Source organism: Trichoplusia ni, chromosome 20, assembly GCF_003590095.1.
Source record: "Trichoplusia ni isolate ovarian cell line Hi5 chromosome 20, tn1, whole genome shotgun sequence".
In the NCBI taxonomy this organism is placed as follows: Eukaryota; Metazoa; Arthropoda; class Insecta; order Lepidoptera; family Noctuidae; genus Trichoplusia; species Trichoplusia ni.
Window position 1 is genome coordinate 7,005,780 of NC_039497.1, and position 12,827 is coordinate 7,018,606.

At 36.5% G+C, this 12,827-nt stretch overlaps 1 protein-coding gene across 1 annotated transcript; it reads right to left on the reverse strand.

Annotated features, from left to right (window-relative positions):
* Nucleotides 1-131: 131 nt before the first annotated feature.
* LOC113503729 (indole-3-acetaldehyde oxidase-like) lies at nt 132-11,211 on the reverse strand. The gene is made up of 16 exons (XM_026885807.1): nt 11,114-11,211; nt 9,377-9,546; nt 7,954-8,114; nt 7,329-7,717; nt 6,777-7,000; nt 6,586-6,688; nt 5,643-5,770; nt 5,063-5,350; nt 4,427-4,711; nt 3,856-4,346; nt 3,528-3,711; nt 3,218-3,413; nt 2,361-3,130; nt 2,081-2,273; nt 1,638-1,751; nt 132-341 (listed from the first exon to the last, which is right to left on the reverse strand). Exons 1-16 carry the CDS (start codon nt 11,154-11,156, stop codon nt 268-270), a joined length of 3,813 nt encoding a protein of 1,270 aa, XP_026741608.1. The 5' UTR covers nt 11,157-11,211; the 3' UTR covers nt 132-267.
* Nucleotides 11,212-12,827: the final 1,616 nt, after the last annotated feature.

Sequence of the window (12,827 nt, forward strand, 5' to 3'; positions counted from 1 at the left end):
GAACTGAAAATAAAAGTTTATTAAAACAAACAATAAGCCGTCACAAATTATAAAAAAAAAAATACATTTTTATATAATTATTCAAATTCATATTTTAAAACTGATTTTTGTAGTAGAAAAATACAACGAAATATTTGAAAAGAAACTTTTTTTTAATGAGGATTTTTTTTAATAAAAAAAAATTAAGTATGTTCATAATTCAACAAAACATAAGAACAGCATTCGTCAGTAAATTACTTCATTCAGGTCCATTATAGCCTTATTTCATTATTTGGTAATAAGGAATTCTTCAGGTTTCACATCCAAAGCCTTCAGTATAGTTTCCGTGTCGTATGGAACAGCTGTAAAAGAAAAACAAACGATGGTAATACACCTTATACCGGAATACTATACTTTTATTCATTTTTTTAGTCTATTGGCATACGAAATAGTAAATCCGTCGGGAAGATTTCTTAAAATGTAGGATACGTATTTTTTATTTTAAATAATCAATGAAGAATATGTTTGAGACGGCCTCAATGATGGTAAAAGTATGACGTCACTTGTTGGTCAAAATTAAAAAGAAAATAAGCGTCATACTAGATTTCAACTTACTGAACCACTTTCTTGATTTTTGGGTTATGCGATAAAAGTAAAAAACACATATTTGATATTTTTCGGCAATTTATCTGACGCAGTAATTAGTTTTTTTTTTTGTTAACTACCCAATTCTAAGAAGGACCTACTTCCTAAGAAACCCCTCACAGCTTAGCTTTGTCCAGATTTCTCCAAACTTCTGATGAACGGTTACACAATTTAAATAAAATCAACGATAAGTTACTAGAAAGATGGGAATCTAGGACGGGAAGCCTTGCCCAACTGTGGGACTGCATTGGATTTTTTGTGAAGTCTTTCAGGCAGCCTTACAATACTTATATAAACTTAGATAAATGGCTTATAAAACTCGAATTTTTGTGATGGATTTTTTACGTATATAAATTAAGAAGATAAGAGCCTAAACCCAGATAATACTTTGATTAGGATATTGTGATTAATGTAATCCCTTAATAGGAGCGTGACTTTAGAATGACATTCACCTCATCAAAAGTGGTAAAGACAGAGATGAGGGATTTCGATGGGGACGTTTTGGTAAATTTAGACAAGATAGCAATCTATATTATGAAGAGGTCAAGTTTATGAGTGTTTGAGGGATTGCAACGCATTGCCGTACACAGACACAAAAACGTGGATGACGGAGCACGGCGGTTCAGGTTTAGTCAGTAAAAGTCTGACACTACCCATTTCCTCCCCCAAGCGAGTGACACCCGCATGAGGATTCCCCCGCCTTACCAAAAAAAGGTCAACCGGTTAGCTTTTGATAATGTAGGTGTTAATCTTGATAGCACGGATAGCTTAGTGATTGAGGTAGCCACGCCAAACCGTGAAGTATTTAATAAGCAACAGTCTCCGTGTTTTTGAAACGTCCCACGACATAAGGACTTAATTCCTTGATGCGGGAGCCGTTTTTTATCAGAGGATTTACTGAAATGATTTTTAATAATGTTTAACCAAAAGAAAGCCACATTTGTAGGCTATACAGTGCAATTTTGACTGCGGCTCAATAAAGAACATCAAGGAGTAGAAGAATCACAACTTACGTATATAGATCCATTCATTAGGATCATATCCGGAATCCTTACGTGACTCCATAATACACTGCCTGAGCGCGTGAGTAACGCCGTGTCCTAAAGCAATACCCATCTCTCCGCAAGCTAAAACAAAAAAATATAAAAGTAATATTAAATTAACAAATAAAACGTTACGTGAAATGAAAAAACATTCAACAAAATCATTTTAGTTGATTCAAACATTTATGTTGCTCATATTAAAGCAGGTATTTATTTTAACACGTTTTAAACTCAGACGTCTTAGTCAATCGTTTTGTTCATCATCACTGTATGGTGAGAAAATAAATTAGGACTTTAAAGATTCTAAATCCAAACTGAAATGTAATATAGTCCAGATTTAAAAATACATGCTATCTCTTTCACTTTACACTTACATTTTGGAGATTTATACATTTTTTAATCAATATACTCACTCTTGGATCCAAGCACTCCATTAGGGTTCCTGTAGTTGTATCTAAATTTGACGTTGAACTCAACAGGTATGTCTGAGGCGAGTGGCACGTGGTACTTCAAGGAGCGGTTGCTCACCATCTTGCCCGACACTTTATCATACATCAGCTTCTCACACGTGAAGTAACCGACACCCTGGACGTAAGCACCTTCCACCTGAAAATGAAATACCAGATTTGGAATCATCATCTTCTTCTGATTTTTTTTCAAGATATGCATCAATTTATTCCTCATTAAGCTCACCTGCCCAACATCCAGCTTCGGGTTAATGCTAACCCCGACATCCTCCAAAATATCTGTTCGGACTATTTGGAACCGTCCAGTCAACACGTCCAATTGTGTCTCAGTGATCGCCACACCAAAGGAGGTGTAATTCCTCAGGTCCTTATCAGTATCCGCCATCATGTACAATGAAGTCAGCTCGATTTGTTCTTCACTGGCAGCTGTAATGATTTGTGACCACGACGCTCCAGCCATTCGCGTCCTGATTGGGTTCAATCTTTCCCGCAAAACTTTACAAGCTTTTATTACCGCGTAGCACACACTTTCGCTTGTAATACTCGAACCAGAAAATACATTGTTTGCACCTACATAACTGTTGCACGGTATTATTTTTACAAATTCAATTGGTACTCCAAGTTCGTGAGCACATACCTGAGCTACTTTCGTATTGAGGCCTTGACCCATCTCTATTCCCCCTGAAGTGACAGTCACTGATCCGTCACCTCTGTAGATAGTAACAAGAGCAGAGTAATTTCCATAATAGAAAATGGGGAAAGCCATGAGATTGAGCGATATAGCCTTCTTCATCCATCTGTTGGTTTTATTAAACTGTTCGATCTCTTTGACTCGCCTGTCGTAGTTAGCGTCCTGTTTAAGAACCTTTACTAATTCTTCGAGATCATTGTCTTCTTCTCTCATGTTTGCGATGCGGACGCTTGTTGGATCTTTCTGTACGGCAAAAGCAATGTGCTGCATAATGTGCTCTATGGATGATATAGCCTCGCAGGTTCCTAAAATTTGATAACGAAGCCATGTAAAAATTTAGCATAAACCTTTTCAAACTTGTTAATGTACCTACACTTCTATTATTTTCTTACCTGGTGCTCTCATGTATGAATTAGACGCCGTGTCTGTATTAACAGTACCAGTTTTCACACTCCAGGTTTCTTTCTTGTAGCAGTTAGGGAATGAACCGAACGTGAATTCGAGAATACCCTCGTTATTGTTACATCCGTTATCTTCGATTATGTTTGCAATGAGATATTGTATTTTACCATCATCGTCAACACCCACCTAAATATAACAGAAAAAAAATGAATATTCAGTTAAATTTATAGTATTTATATCCCATGATGGACAAGTGTCAGAGATCATACCAATATTTTCTCAATGTATCGTAGTACCAACCTCGTATTCACATTGGCAAGGCAACCTTCTCCCAACGATTGCCAAACTGGTCTGCAGCGGTTCTATGAACCTACAAGGCACGTCTAATTTCTTGGCTACCAGCGCACAAGCGGTCGCTGCTTGCACGTTCCGAGATACTTTTCCACCGAATGCGCCACCGACGCGACGAACCTTAAGTAGTACTCTAGAAGAGAGGTATTTTAAATTAGGTATGTCTCTATTTTTCTTACCCAGCGAAAGATTATTTAAATCTAAAAATAAAATTTTGATTGGGTGCCAGAAATTTTTACGATGTTATTAAGATTTTGCATATTATTTAAATACTTACTCGCTTTCACTGATCCCTAGGGATCTAGCAACAGCTGCTTGCGTTAAATCCATCCATTGCGTCGAATCGTAGACTTCCAAAATATTATCAACTGGTACAACGACACAAGTTATCGGCTCTATAAAGTAAGGATATTGAGCCTCCACATCGTATACACCTTTAATTACTTTCGTAACGTTATTCCCTTTGGTTTCTGGTTCAAGGGTGAACTCTGAAGCGACGTATCTCTTACTATCTTTCTTTGCTTCATCAATAGTTAACACTGGCGCAGCTGTGCTAACATTTTTGTACGTAACTTTAACCTGCTTAGCTACTCTCGCAGCTAACTCTTCAGTTTTTGCTACAACTATGGCTATCGGTTGTCCGTAGAAACCGATCTTTGTCGCGAGAATTTCTTCGTCCTCAGTTTCTAGTTGGAAGCCGGGGAAAGCGAAAGAGTTTACTCCAGGGATGTCTTTTTCTGTATATAACGCAACAACGCCTTCAATGGCCTAAAAGAAACACCAGCAAAGTAGTGACTTTTGATGTCTGCATTTTTTAAAGTGAAGTGAGAAAAATAATGACCACTTACCAAAACACCCTCAACATCAATAGTATCGACCTCTCCTATATGTACAGTCGACAGTACAAAAGCCCCAAACACTTCCCTCGGCATTGGAGGTATATCGTTGGCGTACACAGCCTCTCCTGAACACTGGAGAGCACCTTCAAGCTTATCTAAAGGCTGGTTTATAGGATACAGTGAGGAGTCAGTTTGGAAGTCCTGTTTGCTGGATGTTACTGGTCTGGTGAGTAAATCTCCACCAGAAGCGTATTTAGACAGTGCTGTGCCGGCTGGGCAAATGTTGAGGATAAACTGTGAATAGAAAGGATATTGTTAAATGTATCCGGAAACTAAAAAAATGAGAAGTAGTGTGTGTTAATTTGGGTCAAGCCGCTATACGTGTCTATCATTGCAAGTTCTGTAAACCAAAATCAACTAAAATAACGAACACCACCTAGCAGTTAAGCTCAGTGTTTCCCACGTAAACTATTTACTGCTTTGGAAGTAAATAGGATACGGAAAAATATTTTCCACTTCCCTCCACAGCAAGCGGGAGGCAAAAAGAAGAGGCTGAGAAAAGTCAACAGCAATTGGTACATTGATTTATTAAATGATAGTAGTAGTAGTAGAATATAATAGGACAGAAATAAAAGATAAGGCTACCTTATAAAACAGTCCTAAGCCCAGTTTCTTTCTTGACTGGACAGAGGGTTCTCCAAGAATCTCCACAGGCGCCAGCTCATCATTCAACACTTTAATGGCTCCTTGCAAAGTACAATCGGAGTAAATGTTCTTGAGGTACAAATACCTTTCAGTTTTCGAGGCGTGGACGAATTTAGGATCTATATTCCCGTACACAATGCTGGCACTTTCAACCAGATTCCTTTTTCCTACCTTGATAAGGAAAGCTGCGTTCACGATGGCCAGAGCATTTTGATTTCTTGGCATGATCTGGAAACATAATAAAGTTGAAATTGAAATGAAAATGATTGAGCAAAGTATAAAACGATGTTATACTTTGCATATTTTTTTTGCGCTCTCGTGCAGTCTTCTCAAGAAGACCTATTTTCGCCCCTATCATTCTATGTTTGAACTTTATTCAAGGTTCAAAGTGTAGTTTTTGTTTAGGTTAGTCTTTTCTGTCTGATCATATTTTAAACGAATCCTCGGTCTTCATTAAAAATAGCCCAAAAAACTGCTCTAGTTCCGTGACTGATATCCCTAATTTGAGAAAACTGTTTACCTTATAACTCCTGAAGATGTGCGAGTTACTTAGCGGCGGCAGTTCGACGTTCACCATCAGCATTCCCTTCATGTCATAGTTCAAGAACTTTGTTAGAGTCATCGTTGTGGTTTTACCCCGTCTATTGCCTGTAGCGAAAACCTTTTATAGGAATAACCATCGTATAAACTTAGTCGCATACGCCGTTATTGGAAATCGACCCATGATTTGAAAAAAAAACCATCAGATGTGAGTGGGACTCGTAATATTGTTAGAAACTGTTGACCGACGGACAGACTGAGAGTGGTGCCTCATTATTAGGGATCCGTTTTTACCCTTTTCAATCAAATCAAAATCCATTTATTCAAAATAGGCTACAAAGTAGCACTTATTGAATGTCAAAATATACAGACAGCTCCCCGTATCGCCCTCCCTTCACCGCTTCCTAAGTGCTCTAGCTGTGAAGAAAAAACGGCGCAACAAACTCCACAACATAGCACGCTGTCGCTTTTTTACATAAATATATTTACACCTAAATTGATTATTAAGGAAACGCTGCAAAATAAGACAGTGTTTACAGAGGGTGGGGTATGACTTATTTGATCTATTTAATAAACTAACAACCAAGACAGCAGTACGACCAGTCACCACAAGCAGCACCCGTTCACGAGCATTACGCAAGGGTCAGCCATCACCTCCCTCGCCATATTAGAGGGAAGGAGGTGACCCGACCCAAAACGCCACCGCAGGCAATGACGACTAAGGGAGCATGACGCAGATAAAAAACCTTTAAAATAAGGAGTAGAGACATGCCACGATCATTGCCATCAAAAGTAGAATCATATTTAAAGTAAGTATAATATATGTATTTCGTCGCGTTACAAAAATAAAATCACTAAATGACTCGAGTAAGCATTCATGAAAGTCCCAATACATAAAATAATTTACTTCTATATGTACTTACGAACTGTAACCCTAGCACCCACGCATTCAAATAGTAAGAAGACATCTGATTGATAAGTTGGTACTGCGCGCTTATACATTAGATTCCCAGCAATTGAACCAATCTGAAAGATTACGTAGATTACTAAAATTATTTAGATTTCTTAATTCATCAATAATCATAATATTTTCTTCAAAGTCGTGAATACTTACGGTCCTAACAGGTATATGAGCAACAAGGTCGAAATGTTTGGCGAATTCAGCCAAATATGCGAATTCACTTTTATTCTTCGCGGCATCCGTGAATATCGAGATGCAGTCTTGGAGAGACACGTTGGCTCCAAGCACGAGATTCTGATCGAAAGTGTAAGTTTTCAATGACGTTACTCCGCTTATATCGATCAAATGATTTGGATATTCAAAGTTCTCTACAATTCCTGAAATAAGACGAAAAAAATATTAATTAACTAGCTGTTGCCCGCGACATCGTCCGCGTGGTTAGAAAATCTAAGTTAGGAATTTTTGAAGATGAATATTTTTCCTGGTTTTTGCCACATTTTCCATTGTATCTTCGCTCCTATTAGTTGCAGCGTGATTTTTTATAGCCTAAAACCTTCCTCGATGAATGATGATGAACACAAAAATAATTTTTCACTTTGAACCACTAGTTCTGCTTCAAAATCTTCCGCTTTATAATATTAATTAAAAGTAATTAATTTGTTCTCTTGTTGTTTCTTATTTGTGTTATTTCAAAGTTTGATTTACCTTTTCCAGTATTTCCATCAATGAGCATATACGAATCCAGTCCATACTTGTCCAAAATTTCGAATATCTCATTTTCTTCGTAGACCTTAAAGAATTTCGACTTCCCAAAGTCCAAATAAATGGTGCTTTCCTTTTCTAGTTCTTCGACGACGCTCCAGTCGCTGCCGTCACTCTGTATGGAGCACTTCCTCGTGCAGCCGCCGCAGCTCTTGCCGCAGGCGCCGACGCCGGCCTCCTCGATGTCTCTGACCTGTTGCCGCAGCTCCGGAGTCGCGTCGATGGCGAACGATTTGATCGTGTCTAGGATCGGCCTGAACCCGGTACACCGACACGTGTTACTGGCAAAAGAGTTCTCTAGCTCGGCCATAGTGAGGTTCTTGTCTTGTAAACTGTAAAAGGAAAATAATGAATTCGTGTTATCACAGAAACACCTTCCGATAAAGAGAACTTTCAAGTTTATTACATCATCATGTTCGTCATCGAGGCAACTGAAGAATCAATTTTCCGCCTTGGGCTTTTCAAAAAGCTGTCCTTTTAAACAAAAACCAACATCTATATTTTTATCTGCTCTACCTACAAGCTACAAGCCAATGTTATTAAATTTAGAGATCCAAGGTTGACTCACCTCGTCAAATGCATGACCCATCCAGGAGAGCAATACCCGCACTGGGTGCCGTTGAACGCGACGAGCCGCTTCTGAACATCGCTATATCCTTTCAAACGGTTTCCGACCCCTTCAACAGTTGTTATGTCCCATCCATGGCAAGAGAAGACCAGCACCAGACACTAAAATATAAATGTAAATGATCGGTAATAAAATTCTACTACATGTTTTTACAAAGGGTGTGTTAATTTACGTCAAAGGTGGTTGGCCTAGAACTCTGATCCCTGAAAAAGAAGATTTGGATTCTTCGCTAATGGAGGGTCCATTAGCAAATATTTTATATCTTTCGCCTCTCATATGAAGCAAGATTTTGTAGAAGTTTATTATTATTAGATACTAATGAAATGAAATTAAATGAAATTATTTATTCTGCAAATAGGATATTTTATCACTTTTACGTGTCTTTTTTGAGAACGATGGAGCCGACATTTCCTAGCTGACTACCCTAAGAAAAAATGTCGAAACAAACTCAGGGGTCGCAGTCTCCTTTAAAGTCCAGACAATTTTCAAATTCAAGTGTATAAACTAATGCAGAGTATTTCAATAAATTTATAATATACCTGCATAAGGTTTATACTTACAAAAAAAATGTATTAAAAAAGATTAAAAAATTACGCATATGAGTTGTATGTTATTAAATTAAATAATAATTAATCAAGTGGGTAGTCGATTTTACTTCCAGCTATTATCATGATTTGAAAGTTTCGTAAAATAAACAAGATAAACAAATCTACAAAAAATCGAGAGCGGTTTCATCACGTACGCCATCCAACTTTGCATAAAACTTGTGTCATCATAGAGACTGGGTAGACACAGTTATTTACTTTTAATGTTACAAGTAGGTACATATTATTCTGAGTCATTGCGTGACTTGCCAAATTACTTGGCAATATCAATAAATATTACATAAAAAAACAGTTGTTTCCGTAAAATACCGAAACTGCACGTAAGTAAACAGGAAAAACTTGTCTTTACCACTATGGAAAAAACGTATGTTTTAGTCAGTTAAAAATGTCAAAAAACAGTGAATCCGATCGAAATTTAGCCGCTTGCGTTAGGCCTGGTTACTAGGTCGTTAGGGGCCTTTCTGCCACAAATACAAGGAAATTCTTATTGGCCTAAAGCTTAGTCATCCTCTTATATCTGATAAAAAAAAAACGTTTTTGCAAAATAATGAATATCGTTTTCTTCCCAGAATAGATTGTTGTCGTTGGTCAGTTGCTGGTTTTCGTGTGGTACCTATACCTTATACCCAATACGTTAATTGCATTCCAAAATGTGAACTTAGGTGGTAGGTACAAAAGGGATATATTATACATACATACATTTTGGAGCATTATGGGTCCTGTTATAACAAAAATAGGTCTGCCATGTTGGTACTTACAGAGTTGACGGAAAAGGTCTCGAGTTTCCCGCTAGGGTGTCGGCGGGCGCGCACCATGACGATGCAGGAGCCGCAGCCGCCCTCGTGGCACATGGCCTTGGTGCCCGGCAGGCATAGCACGTAGCGCAGGTACGCGTTCAGAGACGTCTCGCGGGAGAGACTCCCGTCCACTGCGGACACAAATGCAGATTTCTCCATTAATAAGCTTTTTTTTCGCCCGGGGAATTTATAATTGACTTTCTCCGCCCTGGGGAACGCGGAGAGGATTGGACTCTTACCGGCTTAAATCGAAGGAGCGCTTCAGCCTTCCCTTATCCCTGAGGTCACGGGAACGCGATGCAAACTACTTCTATCTCATGCAGTCCTATTAATTACTAAGCTAACCTAATCTACGTCCATACATACAAATTTTGATAACGATCTGAGAACTCTGTTCGTTTACGTGAAGGAAGTTGGTAATCGATATTTAGAACGTATCTATGTAAGAAAAAGATTCCACTGCGGCTAAATCGAATGAACATCCTTTGATCCTTATAAGCTATGGACAGTAAGGTTTTAGACCCGGATCGATATAAGTAGAATTTTTCAAGCTTACCTTTGTTGTGTCGTAAGTTTAGAAGTTCTACACATAATAAGATGCAAAGAAAGATGATTCTTGATTATCAAAGGTTTGTAACGCAAAGGCCATTGTTATTTTACTATGTAACACGTTCATTTTTTTTACAAAAAAAAAAACATACGTATAAATATAAGATTTAATGAAAGAATTTAGCAGGTCGTTGAAAAGTAATTAACCCATATAATTTGCATTGTTAATTATTGTCTACTGAAATTATTTTTCACATGCGATGTCTAATCAGGTGTTGTGATGTTTTCTCACGTGAGGTTAAATCATAAACTTTTAAGTGTGTTATTATTGTAACACGTACATAAACTGTTATTAATTTGCTGAAACGCGCGGTTTCTTTATTTATTTATTTATTTATTGAATAGAATAGAACGGTAAAAACCAATTACACTACTCATATACACATAAAACATAATTACTTAAATGCTATTTTAAATAAGGAAGCACCTACAGGAGTAGGTTGACAGGTGTGTAATTTTTATTAACCAGTTATCTATTTAAATGTTAATGAGATTATGCCGAGATTTAGGTAACGCAAGGTGTCAATGTGTGTGTAAAAAAAAATGAAATGAAAATAATCTTTTCCAATAATAAATCTTACTATATGCTTGTGGATACTTGAAATAGACTTAATATATCCATGGAAGTCTATAATATGAAACAGTACAAAGATGTGAAATTTGACAAGTTGTAGATCTAATCGAATCACCGGATCGACTGCTCTTAGTGAGATTTGTTTTTCGTTATTTTAGTAATGCAAAAATTAACTCCAGATGAAGTAGACACAGATCAGGAATTATTTTATATTTTTGCAAAAGTCTAAATGTTCTGCTACTTATTTTATTTTATCGTTGTATAGAAAAAATATTAGAAAACCCAAACGAAATTCAAGTTCTTTTAAAGTTTAATAACTAGTATCAATTAGTAGTTATTACAAAATAACTCACACGATAAATAAAATTAGCTGTAGCACAAAAAATAACAACATTGACACATCAAATGAAACTAAAACTCCAGAAAAAAAGCCGGGATAACTCAAATTTACCTTAAATATATAAATAAGAGAGAAATAGCATTAAATTTAAGTAAAATAAAGTGACTTTTCTTACCTGAACATAATTTTCCGTTGACAGTAAATTCAATTTTCGACATGACTACTTGTTGTAAACACACAATTAAGACTGTGTCTTACGTTGTGTCATTTTATATAATTGCTTTCATGACGGACAGAGGTAGTACCTAAGTATCTGGTACATTCTGTACGTTTATTCAGCTTATTAAAACTGAAACATGACGATGTATAGACGTAGATCGCTCAAGCAGACACGTCTGACCGAAGTAGTCGATCTAATACGGTATTTGACATCATCAAAAAAACTGTTAAGTCCGTCAGACAGATTTAAAAAAAAATGTATTTGTATTTTTCTGATGATAAATGAAGAGGGTACAGTGATTTAAAATCTTGTGTGTCGTCACTTACCAGGGCACGGCTGTCACGGACAGACGTTGGGAACTAAAGTCTAAAATTAAACCGCGAAAAAATCCGTAAAAGTAGTTTCATTTCAATGTCTAACATTCGCGTAAACCTAAGAAACCACAATGTTATACCTACTATACCTAGGTAGTGTATATAGTACAATAATGAGATTCTTCCGCATTTTTATTTATCAGCCAGTAATAAACTGAGGCACAGAGCTGGTGTTATGTTCCACGTGTAAATGACTGTTTTAAGTACTGATACTAATGAATACACTTTGCATGAATTTATCCATTTCCGTTTAGTAATTTATGTCATTTGTGTTTTGTCTTTTTGAGGTTCGTTATCTAAAGGGTAAAATGCCAATACTTTTGAGGCACTGCTGTCTGTCCGTCCGTCAGGATGTCGTGAACCAAATGAATAATATCGTAGGTAAACGGTTGAAATTTTCACAGATGATGTTTTCCAGTTAAAAGTAAAGATAGGGGTTTAAGCAACTATAGTGACAGGAATAAATTTGTTGGAACCCACAAATAAATGGATATTTTATTTATTTTTTATCCAAGTGAATTGTTTAGTGTAACTTATTTATACAGAACCTTCACAGTCGCGAGTCAGGCGACTAAAATGACAGGGTAAAAGCAATCAAAAAGACGTAATATCAGTAATACAAGTTTATTCTCGCATCGTCAAACAGAAATCGTCTAAATACATACAAAAAATACACTAATAATACGAGTTTAGGCCTCCAATGGTTAGTCTTCGAAATAGGCCAAATTCAACAAAATCGAAAACTTCAATAATATTAGAAAATGAAAATAAACAACCAATTGTCAAAAACAACATAAAATAAATAATTAAAAAAATAAATTACAATTAAGAAATTCATATTACAGTAAAAATCATATTCGTTAATGTAAAATATACATTTTTAATATTCTATACATAATTATATTAACAGTTAAGTGTTATGCAAAAAGTGCAATTGAAATCATTGTATGTTATAATTTTACTTCCTAAGTAGCTGACTACGGGACACGCGATTATAGCCTTTATTGTTCTAATATTATGCATTATTTTGTCTTGGACTTTAGGGCTTTAATCGCGTTCGCCAGAGCAGGGCTTGACATTGCCTAAAGAATGAATAACAATTCATACTTTTGTGATGTATTTTTTTTATTCGCCTTTGCCTGACGAGTCCGCTCGTATAGATTGGCCATGGAAGCGAATTGGTCAAAATATTATACCTTTTCATGACTTCTATGGTCTATTTAGGTCTACGATATAAAACTACCTCTATTTAGTTGCCGTTTTCATTTGTAGCTGTTTACAATTAGCCCGTCAAT

Excerpts from the sequence above, each read along its gene's own strand:
- LOC113503729 (XM_026885807.1), bottom strand. The coding sequence starts at position 11,156 with ATGTCGAAAATTGAATTTACTGTCAACGGAAAATTATGTTCAG. Across the intron at positions 7,001-7,328 it reads TGATGGAAATACTGGAAAAG|GAATTGTAGAGAACTTTGAA; the intron begins GTAAATCAAACT and ends GTCTTATTTCAG. Across the intron at positions 342-1,637 it reads TAATGAATGGATCTATATAC|CTGTTCCATACGACACGGAA; the intron begins GTAAGTTGTGAT and ends TTTCTTTTACAG.